Consider the following 16,721-nt stretch of genomic DNA (forward strand, 5'->3'; position numbering starts at 1 on the left):
GAAATCGAAGCAACAGCAAGAAGACTCAACTTTAGAGAAAGAAGGCGAAGAAACAAGAGAAGGGAAGATTTAACCATAGCTGAAACACTAGAGAAACCCCTCCTGGATTACATCACTTCCGATGCTAGCATTGTCACTACTAGCATTGTGAGGCCAGAGATTTCCAGGAACCAGTATGAGATCCGGTCAGCATTCTTCAACTGGATCGCTCAGGACCAATTTCATGGTATTGAGAATGAGAGCCCAACCGATCACATTAAGCTGCTCATCGACAAGTGCATGACACACAAGTACAACAACGTCACTTCCGATCAATTAATGTTGATAGATTTCCCTTTTTCTCTTGTGGGGGCAGCTAAGCAGTGGCTTCGTGAGGAAGAACCCAACTCCATTGCTACTTGGGAGGCTCTTAAAAAAGCATTCTTGCATCGTTACTACCCACCCGGAAAAACTTCAAAGTACCGAAATGAAATCTCTACTTTCAAGCAAAACGACGGGGAATCACTCTATGATGCATGGGAGAGATTTAAAAGTCTAATCAGAAAGTGCACACATCACGGATTACCAGATTGGATGGTTATTGAGACAGTCTACCATGCTTTGAGTCATGAGATCCAGACTTCTTTGGATGCTGCTGCTGGGGGTAACTTCATGATGAAAACACTGACCTAGGCCAAGAAAATTCTTGATATATGGCCTCAGATTACCACTGGCGCGAACAATCAACTCCAAGGCGAGGTGGTAGGTATGAAGTGGATGTTATTGCTGCTTTGACTAATAATGTGCAGGCTTTGACAAGGAGGGTTGAGCAATTGGATGTGGCTGCAGTAAATAAAGTCTGTGGTGCTTGTGGCTTAATGGGCATTCTAGTGTTGATTGCCAACTTCAAGCCGAAGGGGTTGCTGCTGTGGAACAAGTCAATGCCATCCAAAATCAGAATGCCAGACAACAATACAACCCCTATTCCAACACCTTCAACCCAGGATGGAGGGATCATCCAAATTTTTCCTACAGAAACAACAATGCCCAGAATCCCTCATCCTCGTACAACATACCATCGGGTTTCTAAAAAAGACCTCCCTTCCCACCTCAACAACAACATCCACCAAAGTCCAACCTTGAGAGCTTGATGGAGAACTTCATTGCTACCCAAAGCAAGCAAAATGAACACTTCAGCACCTCCATTAATCAGATTTTGGCCCACAACAAAACGATCGATACTCAGATAGCTCAAATGGCATAGCAATTGAGTAACTTGTCCATGCAAAAGGGGCAACTTCTAGGAAACACAGAAAAGAACCCAACCACGTCTCCCCATCAGCAACTCAATGCAGTGACTACGAGGAGTGGTAGGACACCTCATGATCCAGCCCCTAAGGTAAAGACTTCACCTATTGTTGTTCCAAATTCAGGAACTAATGATGATGTTTCTGAAGAAAAGAAGGATGAGCCAGTCAATTCAGACAAGCCCACAATTGCCAGTCGAACTTACACACCACCAGTGCCATTTCCTTCTAAATTGGCACAGGCGAAGCTTGAGCATAAATATGGAAAATTTCTTCAAGTATTGAGCAAGCTATAGATCAACATCCCCTTCTTGGAAGCCATTAAGGAAATGCCCTCTTATGCTAAATTCCTCAAAGACATCATTTCCAACAAACGCAAGCTAGAGGAGAGTGTGGTGGAAACTTTGAATGGGCAATGTAGTGATATTTTAGGGTGTAAGGTTCCTAAAAAACAAGCTGATCCTGGTAGTTTTACTATCCCACTGAAGTTTGGGAAAGATGTGTCTGCCGTAGCCCTTGCTGATTTAGGGGCTAGTGTGAGTGTGATGCCCTTGACATTATGCAAAAAGATCAATGGCGAGATGAAAGTCACTCGGATGTCCATACAATTAGTCGATCGATCTGTGAGATATCCAGTTGCTATTCTTGAGGATTTCCCCGTTCAAGTTGGTAATTACTTCGTACCCTGCGATTTCGTCATCATGGATATGGAAGAGGATACCCGCATTCCGGTGATTTTGGGTCGTGATTTTTTAAAGACTACAGCAGCCATTTTTGATGTGAAGAATGGGAAGTTATCACTTGAGATTTTGGGAGAACAGCTGCATTTCCATCTCTCCTCTTCCATGGCACATCCTGCCATTGAGGAGACTGTTTATCGGGTGGATGCGATAGTTGATGCTACTATAGAGAGGGAGTCCACACCCTCCATTGTTGATCCACTTTATGCAGCTATTGAGGGTAACTATGAGAAGGATAGGGTCGATGTGATTGACATGGTCAAAGTTTTAGATGTTGCACCTACATTTGTTCCTACAAAAGCTAAGTTTAAGGACACCCCACCTTGGAAGGTGTTCACCATTGAGGAACGAAAGGAGTGTGCCACGCCTCCTCGGGTAGAATTAAAACCCCTTCCCCCTTCTTTGAAGTATGTCTTTCTAGAGGATAATGACACTTACCCTGTTATTGTCAATGCTGAACTTAATGGCACTCAAATTGAGCGATTGCTCACAGTTCTGAAAAAGAATAAGAGTGTTATTGGGTACACTATTGATGACATCAAGGGTATTAATCCCTCATTCTGCACTCATTAGATGCGGTCCTTCTGGTTCTGGAGGTGGTGGTTCGGGCCAGTGATCATTTATTTGATCTTGTGCCAAACACTGAGGACCGTGCTTGGACTGGCTTGGGGGGATAATCACTTCTCATTCACTTACTCACTCATGCATCTGTATAATTTTATTATTTTCAGCATATAGAGTTAGGTTTTATTTCTCGCATGCACAAAAAAAAAAAAACAAAACAAAAAAAAAAGTGTTATGGCTTGATGAGAACTGTTGGAATCTCCTGTATATGACTAACACTGTCTTTTCCCCTAAAATGAATTTTGCAAAATGTTTTGACTGGTATTTTGGCATGTGATACTGTTATTTGGATGTCTGAGACAAATCGCAGACACTCCTAATTTGAGAACCAGTTAAGTGGCATTTAAATGCCTCATGAGCATTAGTAGGTTAGCTGGTGAGTAGGCCTAATCAAATGTGTGTGCATTATCTGCTAGGATGCCCATTAGGGGCTAGACTAATCTTGACTTTGCTTTACTCCTCCTAGAATTTGACTAGATGTACCTTGTTGAAAATGATTTTCGGGCTTAGATGTTACTTGAAACCACATGGACTAAAAAGCCACCTTGCACTACTTGACTTTAGGTTTTTGCCCTCTTGAGCTTGAGCCTATTTTCTTTCAACCCGCATTACTAAAGCTCCACAATCCCAAAATTTCCCCTTCTACACCTTAGGGAGTGAATTGGTTATTTGAGCTTGATGTTGGTTGTTGGTGTGGTTACCGGTCCATAATTGTAAAATCTCGAGTTTCTTTTAAATTCCTTTGTATATAGATACCCCCAAGTATTATTTCTTTTTTAAAAAAAAAATTTAAAAAAAAAAAAAACAAACCCAAAAGAAACAACAAAAACAATGTGATTTTTGTTCGTAGTTATAAGTTCAAATAAAAGGGGTTATATCTTATTCTTTTAGAAGCTCGAAGTTTCGTTGGTTAGGTTCATTTATGATTGACTGTGTGATGTTCATGCTCAAAGTGTGTGCAGTTGCGGGAAAAGAGTCTTCACTCCCTATTGTCCCTACTAGGTCTCATATTTTTAGCACGACCAATAACCATAGCCAACGTCACTCCCATTATTAGCCTAATTTGATGCTCTTGGTAGTTGAAGTCTATTTTGAAGGAGAAGGATAGCAAAGTTAAAGTGAAAATCTTTAGAATATTGTTTGCATTGGAGAGATCTTTTTGTCCTTCTAAACACATGAGTGTGAGAGTTGGGAGGAAAACACTGCTGGGGAATGGAAGTAGTCATTTTTACTACTTTGGTGTGTGAAATGAGTCCTAAACTCATCGATATGGAGTGATGAGTTATCCCGTGAGTACCTCCTTATTTGATTTATGATGTGTTTACGATGGCCTTAACTGGTTACCTTTTGGATGAATCGTGAAAGCCTGAGTGCGCTATGATATTCCGGATTGATGTTGAGTGTGCCTAAATGCCGAGTAGTTTGAAGTTGCTTTTAAATGAATTTCGAAAACTTTTGGGGAAGAACTTTGTTGACCTATATGATCTCCACTTTTCTTTGATGGTCCATTTGCTTGGGGACAAGCAAGGGTTTGGCTTGGGGGAGTTTGATGTATGCAATTTGTACTATATTTTTATGCTCCTTTCCCTTGCATTTTATGGCATTTTGATGTGTGATTTCGCATTTTCCATGTGGTTTTACGCTTGGTTGGAGTTTTTGTGTGTCTTTGATTATTTCAAGCCATTTTACTCCACTCTTGTATTGGAAGCGGATCACTTTTGAGTATTAGGATGCATGCTTCGAGATTTGGCAGAGTTCGAGACCGCACTACGGCACTTTTGTGAGCTCACGGGTCCATTCGGATATGCTTTTAGTCTCGTTAGGTCTCGTTTATACTTTTGCCGCGTTCTAATGAAGAAAAGTAAGCACAAGATGATGGGTCCGGGCGGGTATTTTCATACCCGGGCGATTTCAAGTAAGAAATAGGAATGTAAGCCTCCAAGCCCAGGACCCGGTCGGGTATACTCTAAACCCGGTCGGGTCTGTCGATAATCATTTGCATAAGTATTCAGCATACGAACCCGGTCCAGTCATGTTTAAACCCGGTCGGGGTCCTGCGATTTCTGCTCTATGGAAACTCTCAGCATACGAACCCGGTCCAGTCTTGCCTAAACCCGTTCCGGTCCTGCTTTAATAACCGTTTTCCGCACAGTTTATATTTTGATTATGAGGGAATGTTTAAGGGAGCAAGTTTTTTTCGACAGGGATAATTTTAATTCTTCACTTTGGGTAAAAAACTTTGTAACTTTCAATTACTTTCGTTCATCCTTTGGTATTCAATTTCAAGTATTATTTCTTTATCCCTTCCTTGTTATTACATTTAATCATGTTTTCTTTAATTTATTCTTGTTTCGTTACATTTGATATGTGTGAGTAGTTTCTTAATCTAGGATTAGATGGAACCCTAGCCATGATGTTGATGATGAATTATTGAATCCCAATCCCTTTTTGTTATGCATAATCCTTGTTCATGCTTGATTTCTTATGCTAGTTAACTCATGTTTTTCAATTGAAATTTTGGAAATCGTGGTTAACAATTCATTCAATTGTTAACGAAAGTTAGAGTTGAATGAATTGCCTTTTAGATCAAGGGCTTGATAATCTTCATGAAAATAGATTGATTTGATTGTTGGATCTTATAGAATACTATGCTCAATGTCATTACTATACTTGATTCCATGAAAATAGGTTTGATAGTATGGTAGTGAAACTAATAGTCTTTGAAAGAAGTTATTAGTATCTTTAATGGTGTATTCGTCCCATTGAACTTGGTTATGATTATTGTAAGGGTAGTAGGATCTTATTGTCATCATATCATGCTAGTGGGGAAATTTATCCCTAGATGTTTTAGTATCATTGATTTACTTTTCTAATTTAATTGCTTGTATTCTAGTCATTTAGTTAGTTTAGACATATATTCTCTAAAATTGTGTGTTACTTAGGATCAATTGGTAGCCGGAAAATAATCATTTACTACGTTGTTCCCTGTGGATTCGACCCTAACTGCCGCTATACTAGTTGCATATTAGGATTTGTTTGGTAGTACATAAACGACCTATCACTCCCAACATCGACAACCTTACAAGTCGCATTGTTGCCTATAGTAATATTTCCTCCATCTACCCTTTCATAGTTAGTGAAGAGGTCTTTGTTGTGTGTCATATGGAAGGTGTAGAAATACTAATGGATGATCGAATGCAACAAGAGGGGGGGTGAATTGTTGTGTTGTTAGTTTAAGAATTTTTTGCTCAACTTTTTGCGGAATTATATCGAGTAAAGAACAAAACTTAAACCAAAAAAAACGAAACGAAGAATAATAAAAGGAGACAAGAATTTTACGTGGAAACCTTTTGGGCCTAATCAAAAGGAAAAACCACGACCCCCCGGGATTTCAAAATTCTCACTATGTTTAGGCAATTAGTTACAATTACACAAAACAATGTTTGCTTCACTTGAAGCTTCTCAATTCTCTAAATGCTTTACTCAAAGCTTCTCTACTTAGGCCTACTTCTCTTCTCTTCTCTTCTCTCCTTCTCTTTCTCTTCTCTCGATTCTATTCTCTATTCCCTTAGACTTCCCATAAGTCTAATTACAACAAAACACTCAATTACCCTTTACAAGGCCAATTCTCATTAAGATCAAAAATAAATAGTTGCTTAAGAAAAATATTATAAATTAATTGGCATTTAAAACTTAGAATATTTTTCTCAATTAATTTTCCCTTAGATGGACTCTCTCAATGCAACATTTATTCATTTATCCATCCATACATACTGAACCGTAATTTCCCTCTTTTATAAGGAGGAACAGCAGACAGTGCACTCAGCCCATGTTCTCCACGAAATGCACATATCCCACGACTTCCACAAACTTACTTGCTCCCAAAGAAAACGGGAAGTTAGTTGAAGTTTAGAAGTGGAATGTAACTGCTGCTTGCACATGCACGGTTAAGAACATCATGGTTTAAGGAAGATCCTAAATTGTAGGAGACAAATTCAAAGTGTAGAATAAGTCCCTTTGATATCCGAGTTTATAGGAGATAAACAAGGAATTGATCTTCTCCATGTTTTTAGGTGAATTAAAAAAATATTTTGCCAATTAATAAATAAATTTAATTAAGCAACAAATTAAATTTTAACCTTTTACATTAACCAAAAACAGAAAATATAATTTTCGTAATCTTCCAGTCAATGTCTTCTTCGGACCTGTATCGTGAGGAACAGCACACTGTCTCCATCTACAACATTCGTCAGAACTTCAACTCTAGGAACAGTAAACTGTCTTCAAGAGCAATTTCCCAACTTCTTGGATATTTGAGACATGTACTTCTTCCACGAATCAAGTCATAGGCTTCATCAACGATTCACATTAAATCGGATATATACCTACAAAACAATCTCTAAAATATGTTTGTTTATTTAAAAGTAAAGTCATCATCAAAACCTTAAGAGGCCAACAAATTCCCCCTTTTTGATGATGGCAAACTTTATAAACAAACTTAAGTGAAATAGAGTAACACAAAATTTATAGAGCATACTAGAGATTAAAGTAACTCTAATTAACTTAGCAAATCAACTTGTTAGAATATAATTTACCAAGCATTCATAAACGAACAGTTTACTCTAAAATATCAAATATTTTTCAAAAGTTTTCAAAATTAATTAACTTAAAACCTAAATGAAATAAACTAAGTTAAACGGAAATAGATAAAGACTAACATAACATAATAACCTAATATAATAAAACTATAATAAACCTAATAATAATAATAAACATAATTTCTTAAGTATTTTCACAGAATCAAATATTCATGAGGACTTCATGAGAACTTCAACAAACTTAGCAACACAGATGATCACTAAACTAGCATAAACACAGCAGCACACATATCATTCATAAGAATCAATATAAATCAACAAGATATGTAACTGTGTATTCACTGCTCCTGTTAAGTTTGTGCATATCTTCCCCCTTTTGTCATCAATCAAAAAGAATTGGGAGTTATCAAATCTCAGCACAAACCATATAGATTTGTTAGTGATGAAAACAACAAACAACAATAATAAAAGCAAGTGTTATGAACAATGATTAAACCTGCATAGAGTTAATTGTCACAGACCAAAAAAAAAAAAAAAAAAAAACAAAGAAAAGTAGCAATTGTTCAAAGTTGCAATAACCATGTACCGCAGATGGTACAAGGCAAAAAGAGAAATTGTTTGTTAAGTCATACAGCCAACAAATCATTAAATTTTTTGAGCAGAGGGATCAAGAGTCAGTCTCTTCTTCATCAATGAATTCAGTCTGCACCTCCACTGTGTCCAGCTTGGCACCAAGGCGTTGTTCCATTTGGTTTAGCTGATCCACAATAGAAGCAAGTGAGACACGAATTTCAGCTTGAAAAGCAATGAAATGAGACTGTAGATCAAGGAGCTTGGAGAGTATGGAATGTAAGGAAACTGCAGGAACAGAGTCAAAGTTAGTACAGCCAATATTGGGTGAAGTGTGTGATTGTGGTGGTGGTGTACACGGGATAGGTGATGGTGGTGGTGAAGGAATTTGATGTGGTGGTGAATTGGCTGGCTTGGGAGAGGTAGGTTCATCAGATGTTGGCTCAGGGATGGTGTCAGAAGGTGTTTCATCAACCAAAGTAGCCTTGCGTTTCGAAGCCAACCTCCTACTCTTCCTTTGCATTGACTTAGCCTTTTTCCTCATAGCCAACACAATTTCTTCATCGCTGGAATCACTACATAGATTGTGAGGGACATTTTCATCCAAGGCTTCCTTTTTCTTTTCCTTTTCCCCCTTACTTACAGCTCCATCCTGTTCCTCTTTCTCAGATTTTTCAATATTTTCAGAGGGAACAGGATATTGTTCCTTTTCTTCCTCATTTTCTTTTTCTTCCTTTTTCTCCTCTGCCTCCTTTTCTTCTTCAACCTCTTCAGCCCCTTCATCTTCAGATTCAACTACTACAACCCCCTCATGCATCAATACTCCCTCATCATTCAATTTCAAATGCAAATTTTGTAAACATTTAGCACCAATTTTCATATTGGGACCCATTGGGAACTCCAACCCTTCCAATGGGACCTCAAACTTCCTAAAAATCCATGTTAACAACCCTCCATAACCAATGAAACTTTTCTTTTCAATGCAGTCTGATAAATGAGAGATCATCAATGAAGGAAAATTTATTTTAATATGTTTTTCCATGCAGTAAATCAAGGTGGCATCACGCAAACTCACTTGACTACGTTTTGAGTTTCGTGGTAAAATAAATCTGCGAGCAACATTGTACAACAATTTATGCATAGGGGACAGAACATTGTGACTGATCTTCCCCTTTTGATCAACTCCTAAAAATTTTAAAATTGTGCGTTCATTAATGCCAGAAAATGCAATCTTTGACCCAATATGATATGTATCAAAACCAACATTGGGAACATTAAACCATTCCCCTAATAATGCGCTGTTAAATTCAATTTTAACAGTTTTAACAACACTAGTACACATACCGCCATCATTAGAGAAATTTACAATAAATTCTCTCATTAGGTTTGGAAAAATTGAATTGCAACTGAAATTTGACATTAACAATTCCCATTCTTGATACTGTAAAATCTCATGCAATCTAGGAAAGTTCGTAGAATCATACCAATATTTGTCCAACCCGAACCCTACAGTCATCTCCTTTGAAACTTCTTCTGCGCTATTTGGATCAACATGCTTCGATCGCTTAACTACTCTAGAAGATGAACCACCTGTTGACATTTTTCTTTTGGTACTGGTGGGTTCAGTGGAGTGTTTCTGTGATTCTTGTGTAGTTTCAGTTGGTGTTGGTGGTGCGTCCTGCAGTAATGGAGGTGGAAGTACTACCCTTAGTGGTTTTGGTTGATCGGGCATACAGGATTTTGGAGTTTTCTTGCCTGATTTAGAGGATTTGGGGGTTTTCATTTTTGAATTTTGTAGGTTTTTGTGAGGAAGAAGGACGGTTCTTGAGTGAGAGATTGAAGTGAGAAGAAGAAGGACGGTTTTTTTGAGAGAAGGTTTGAGAAGATGACGTGAGGCAGGGGTTTTTAAATTATTGAAGTGACGGTTACTCCTCCAAGTCCCATCTCTTTATTGCTTTGCATTACTTGAGTGAAGAAAAACCGTTTTCCCAAAAGTTCTCAGACGGTTTGGCCGTATAAAAATGTTAAATATGAATAAAATATAGAATAAGAAATAAAGAAAATTAATTATGATTTTATGAAATATTATGAAGAAAATGATGAACACATTGCTTTGGTCTGATTGAATTAACAACATGCAAACATAAAAACATTCATAGTACAAACTTTATTACGTGTTTACTTGATCCATGCAATAATTGATTTTCAATCAAGATATTGAGATTGATTCCTGACCTCTTCATTTTCATGATGCTTCAATGGGAAATATATGCAACTAACTTTAGTGGAGCTTGATCATACCAAGTTCCAATCTCATTTTTTCATATTGTTCCCTAGGAAGTGGTTTGGTCAGAATATCTGCAACTTGTTCATTAGTGTTAACATGCTTCAATACAATATTTTTGTGTTCTACGTTATCCTTTAGAAAATGATGTCTAATGTGTATATGTTTAGCACGTGAATGATGCACTGGATCTTTAGATATACATATGGCACTAGTATTATCACAATAAATAGGAATGCATTCAACTTTAATACCAAAATCTCTAAGTTGCTGTTTTATCCAAAGCATTTGGGAACAGCAGGCTGCTGCTGCTACGTATTCAGCTTCTGCAGTGGATAATGCAACTGTGTTTTGTTTCTTGGAACTCCATGAAACTAAACATGAGCCAAGATATTGTACCATACCTGATGTACTTTTTCTATTAACAAGATCACCTGCATAATCTGCATCACTAAAACCTTTTAAATCATAAACATCACTTTTAGGATAAAATAGGGACAAGTCGTCTGTTCCCTTCAAATATCTCAAAATTCTCTTTACTGCCGTGAGATGTGATTCTTTAGGCCTTGATTGAAATCTAGCACATAAACCAACACTAAAAGAAATATCAGGCCTACTTGCAGTTAGATACAATAAAGAACCTATCATGCCTCTATACATGGTTTGATCTACGTTAGTTCCATTTAGGTCTTCATCTAGTCTAACATTGGTAGCCATAGGTGTATGATTGGTTTTTGCATTATTTAGTCCATATTTCTTAAGAAGTTCTTTAATGTATTTTTGTTGATGAATAAAAATACCATTTTCAGTTTGTTTAATTTGCAAACCAAGAAAGAAATTTAATTCTCCCATCATGCTCATTTCAAATTCTGTACCCATAAGGTTAGCAAATTCTTTACATAATAAATCATTAGTAGCACCAAAAATAATATCATCAACATAAATTTGAACAACCAAAATATGAGAACCTTTATTCTTAAAGAACAAGGTTTTGTCGATTTTTCCTCTTACAAAGTTATTTTGAATCAAAAACTTTGAAAGTCTTTCGTACCATTGCCTAGGTGCTTGCTTCAAGCCATATAGGGCTTTGTCAAGCTTGTAGACATGATTAGGACAAGAGGTATTTTCAAAACCTGGGGGTTGTTCCACAAAAACTTCTTCATCAAGATAACCATTCAAAAAAGCACATTTCACATCCATTTGATATAATTTAAAATTCATAAATGCAGCAAAAGAAATTAAGATTCGGATAGCCTCTAACCTTGCTACTGGAGCAAAAGTCTCAGTGTAATCAATACCTTCTTGTTGATTATAACCTTTAACCACGAGTCTAGCTTTATTTCTAACAATTATTCCATGCTCATCAAGCTTGTTCCGAAATACCCATTTCAAACCAATAACTTTCTTGTTTTTCGGTTTGGGTTCCAAGTGCCACACTTTATTTCTTTCAAACTCATTTAATTCATCTTGCATGGCAACTATCCAATCGGAATCCTTCAAAGCTTCCTCGTGATTTTTAGGTTCAAGTGATGATAGGAACGCAAAGTGTGCACAAAAGTTTCTCAATTGAGATCTAGTTTGTGTTCCCTTATTTATATCACTTACAATTGAATCAAGAGGATGATATCTTTGATACTTCCAAGGTTTAGGCATAAATTCTCTTGAAGGAACAGTAGCATGTTCTTGTTCAGCAACTTGATTGACATTCTGTTCAGCTACTGGATCATTTTGCTCATTTGTGGGAATAGCTGGATTGGGAACAGTCTGCTGATCCTGTTGTACTGGCAGTTCCTGGATTTGATCAGTTTCTTCTGCCTCTTCTTGTATCGACTGTTCACTTGCTGTTCCATGATCTTGCACTTTAATTCCTTCATCATCATCTTCCAAGTTTGCAAGACCTATTTTAATATTACTTGTTTCCTGTTCACTTGTTGAAAAGTTAGTTTCATCAAAGATTATGTGAACAGACTCCTCTACACACATTGTTCTCTTATTGTAAACTCTGTAAGCTTTGCTTTGTGATGAATAACCTAGAAATATTGCCTCATCACTTCTTTCATCAAATTTACCTATGTTTCGTTTTCCATTCACATGTACAAAACATTTGCATCCAAATATACGAAAATAGGAAATATTTGGTTTAACACCTTTGAGCAATTCATAAGGTGTCTTTGAAGTGATTGGTCTTATAAGAACACGATTCAATATATAGCATGCAGTATTAACGGCTTCTGCCCAAAAATTCCTAGGTAGACCACTAGCAATCAACATGGTCCTTGCCATTTCTTCTAAGGTCCTATTTTTCCTTTCTACCACACCATTTTGTTGTGGTGTTCTAGGTGCAGAAAAATTGTGATTTATGCCATGTTCATTGCAATAATTCATGAAGTTTGAATTTTCAAACTCTTTTCCATGATCAGACTTAATGTGAACGATTTGATTATTAGTAGATTTTTGTGTTTTATTAGCAAAGGAAACAAACTCATCAAAAGCTTCATCTTTGCTTGCCAAAAATAAGGTCCACGTGAATCTACTATAATCATCAACAACAACAAATACATACTTTTTGCCACTACGGCTTTGTGTTCTCATTGGTCCACATAAATCCATATGAATTAATTCTAATGGTCTAGTGGTAGTCACAACGTTTTTAGATTTAAAGGATGACCTCACTTGTTTCCCTTTAGCACAAGGATCACATACCTCTTTTTTAAGAAATTTTATTGATGGTAATCCTCTAACTAGGTCTTTTGATTTTAATGTGTTTATCAATGAAAAGCTAGCATGACCTAATCGCTTGTGCCAAAGTAGTGGGTCTTCTTCAATAACACTTAAACACGTTAGACTGTTTCTGAGAACAGTGTCCAGGTCCACCACATAGGTGTTCCCTTTTCTGATTCCCTTCAGCACAGGGTCTCCTGTACTGTTCCTAGAAATTATGCATTTTTCAGAAGTAAACTTAACAGAGTTACCTTTGTCGCAAAATTGAGAAATACTTAACAAATTGTGTTTTAAATTCTCGACTAAAAATACATTATCAATGGCATGGGAACTAGACCTTCCAACCTTTCCTTTGGCGATTATCTCACCCTTCATGTTGTCACCGAAGGTTACTGTTCCCCCATCATAGGCTTCAAGTGAGAGAAATTTAGATTTATCACCCGTCATATGCTTGGAACACCCACTGTCGAGATACCATGAGTTGTTCCCCCTCACTTGATCCTGCAAAGCAAACTAATGGTTAAGCTTAGGAACCCAGTTAGCCTTGGGTTCCCTGTCGATTACATTTGAATCATGTTTCTCAATCCATATGTTTTCGACATAATTTTTATTTGCTTTGATATGCTGTTCCCTTTTTATACATTGGTGTTTTAGGTGTCCACTTCTACCACAAAAGGAACAGATTTTATTACTAGGGAGATCTACGTATACCTTTTTCTTTTTATCATTCTTAATAAAGCCTAGTCCTTCTTTACTCTTGGCTTTAGCATTAAGAATCCATTTGGGAATTTCTTTGATTTTCCCTTTTCCTCTTAAGTTAATTTGATCTTTTAGGAATTTATTTTCCTTATCACTTAATTCTAATTTTAATTTCAATTCTTGGACTTTCGTGCTAAACTCATGAGTGATTTTATCATTTTCAACCGATTTTAATCCTAACAATTTGCTTTGATTTAATTCAATATTAAGAGTGTCAAATTCCTGTTTTAATTTTTCCAACTGTTCTTTTAAAATGATATTCTTATCTAATAAATCAAAAAATCTACTTTGCACATCGATTCTAAAGGAATTAAGATATGAGATATGATCTTTACTTAAGTTAAGATCTTTCTCTAACTGGAGACACTTAGCTGCTTTTTCATCTAGTTTGTCTTGTGTCTCTAACAGTAATTTGATTAAATTATTCTTACTTATGTTGAACTGATATTTAGGGGATGGACCAGAAGACGTTACCTCTTTTTCTTTAGAATCTTCATGAGATGCCATGAGACATAGGTTTGCTGTTTCCTCTTCCATTGTAGCTTCTGTCTCAGCCTCGCTCTCCGTATCTCCCCAAGCTGCTACCATTGCTTTTCTAAAGTCAGTCTTGAAGTTTCCCTTCTTATATTGTCTTCCAACTTCTTTTGCTTTTCCCTTGCCCTTCTCATTTTTCCATTGAGGGCAATCCTTGATGAAGTGTTCAGTGCTTCCACACTTATGGCATTCAAAACTTGTCTTCACGTTTGTAGTTCCCTTTTCTTTGTTATTCCTTTGATTACCATACCTTCTGTTCCTGAAGAACTTTTTGAATTTTCTAGCCAACAAAGCTGCTTCCTCTTCACCAGTTTCTGATTCATCACTTTCATCTGCTGCCAGAGCCAGTCCTTTGTTTCGGGAACTGTCAGCTGTTCCCAAATGCAATTCATGGGTCATTAGGGAACCAGCCAGCTCTTCCAGATTGAACTTGGTGAAATCTTTGGACTCCTGGATGGCTGTAACCTTTGCTCTCCAGCGTTCGTCTTGAGGAAGACTCCTAAGCACTTTTCTTACTTGTTCATCAACGGGAATAATTCTTCCAAGAGAGACTAACTCATTCGTAATATTTGTGAACCTAGTGAACATTTCTTGAATGCTTTCCCTAGGTTCCATGACGAATCTTTCATACTTCGACATAAGCAAGTCAATCTTGGATCTTTTTACTTCACTTGTACCTTCATGGGTAACTTCGAGCAGGTCCCAAATCTGCTTTGCGGTTTTGCAACCCATAATTCGATTGTGCTCATTTGGACCAAGCCCACAGTGAAGTAACTTGATAGCAAGGGCGTTCATCTCCATCTTTTGAAAATCTTCCTTTTCATATTCCGTGATTGGCTTTGGAATTACTTCGTTATTGGAATTGATGGTCGTCACCTCAAAGTCTCCAATTTCGATAACTCTCCATACTTGGTAGTTTTCAGCCTTTATGAAGATTTCCATTATATTTTTCCAGTAAGTATAGAATTTCCCATCGAACATGGGTGGCCTTTGTGTGGAGTACCCCTCTTCCATGCGCTCGTTCATCTTCAACATCTTTCCAGGGAACAGGATACTGCTCTCAGGGTTTCCTGATTAAATGAGGAACAGGGCTCTGATACCAATTGTAGAAATACTAATGGATGATCGAATGCAACAAGAGGGGGGGTGAATTGTTGTGTTGTTAGTTTAAGAATTTTTTGCTCAACTTTTTGCGGAATTATATCGAGTAAAGAACAAAACTTAAACCAAAAAAAACGAAACGAAGAATAATAAAAGGAGACAAGAATTTTACGTGGAAACCTTTTGGGCCTAATCAAAAGGAAAAACCACGACCCCCCGGGATTTCAAAATTCTCACTATGTTTAGGCAATTAGTTACAATTACACAAAACAATGTTTGCTTCACTTGAAGCTTCTCAATTCTCTAAATGCTTTACTCAAAGCTTCTCTACTTAGGCCTACTTCTCTTCTCTTCTCTTCTCTCCTTCTCTTTCTCTTCTCTCGATTCTATTCTCTATTCCCTTAGACTTCCCATAAGTCTAATTACAACAAAACACTCAATTACCCTTTACAAGGCCAATTCTCATTAAGATCAAAAATAAATAGTTGCTTAAGAAAAATATTATAAATTAATTGGCATTTAAAACTTAGAATATTTTTCTCAATTAATTTTCCCTTAGATGGACTCTCTCAATGCAACATTTATTCATTTATCCATCCATACATACTGAACCGTAATTTCCCTCTTTTATAAGGAGGAACAGCAGACAGTGCACTCAGCCCATGTTCTCCACGAAATGCACATATCCCACGACTTCCACAAACTTACTTGCTCCCAAAGAAAACGGGAAGTTAGTTGAAGTTTAGAAGTGGAATGTAACTGCTGCTTGCACATGCACGGTTAAGAACATCATGGTTTAAGGAAGATCCTAAATTGTAGGAGACAAATTCAAAGTGTAGAATAAGTCCCTTTGATATCCGAGTTTATAGGAGATAAACAAGGAATTGATCTTCTCCATGTTTTTAGGTGAATTAAAAAAATATTTTGCCAATTAATAAATAAATTTAATTAAGCAACAAATTAAATTTTAACCTTTTACATTAACCAAAAACAGAAAATATAATTTTCGTAATCTTCCAGTCAATGTCTTCTTCGGACCTGTATCGTGAGGAACAGCACACTGTCTCCATCTACAACATTCGTCAGAACTTCAACTCTAGGAACAGTAAACTGTCTTCAAGAGCAATTTCCCAACTTCTTGGATATTTGAGACATGTACTTCTTCCACGAATCAAGTCATAGGCTTCATCAACGATTCACATTAAATCGGATATATACCTACAAAACAATCTCTAAAATATGTTTGTTTATTTAAAAGTAAAGTCATCATCAAAACCTTAAGAGGCCAACAGAAGGAACACCCGAAATCAAGAATTTACTCATTTTCACCCTTGTACTCATGTGTGGCAACCAAAGCGCCACCATCATCGCTATCACTCACATAGCTAGCCTCGGCATTACTAGAACCCTCTTTAGATCTCTCATCATCATTGGAATGCTTCTTTTTCCACTTTTAACAATTCTTCTTGATGTGACCCTTGAGCTTGCAATAGTTGCAAGTCTT

The 16,721-nt window shown here is 37.0% G+C and overlaps 1 protein-coding gene and 1 non-coding gene across 2 annotated transcripts; one reads left to right on the forward strand and one right to left on the reverse strand.

Annotated features, from left to right (window-relative positions):
• Positions 1-457: 457 nt before the first annotated feature.
• Positions 458-563, reverse strand: LOC130807099 (small nucleolar RNA R71). The gene has a single exon (XR_009040471.1). It is a non-coding gene; the product is annotated as a small nucleolar RNA R71 (small nucleolar RNA).
• Positions 564-1,615: 1,052 nt separating this feature from the next.
• Positions 1,616-3,897, forward strand: LOC130805717 (uncharacterized). The gene is made up of 3 exons (XM_057670501.1): positions 1,616-2,570; positions 3,565-3,641; positions 3,730-3,897. Exons 1-3 carry the CDS (start codon positions 1,616-1,618, stop codon positions 3,895-3,897), a joined length of 1,200 nt encoding a protein of 399 aa, XP_057526484.1.
• The last annotated feature ends 12,824 nt before the right edge of the window (positions 3,898-16,721 follow it).

Source organism: Amaranthus tricolor, chromosome 2, assembly GCF_026212465.1.
Source record: "Amaranthus tricolor cultivar Red isolate AtriRed21 chromosome 2, ASM2621246v1, whole genome shotgun sequence".
NCBI lineage: Eukaryota > Viridiplantae > Streptophyta > Magnoliopsida > Caryophyllales > Amaranthaceae > Amaranthus > Amaranthus tricolor.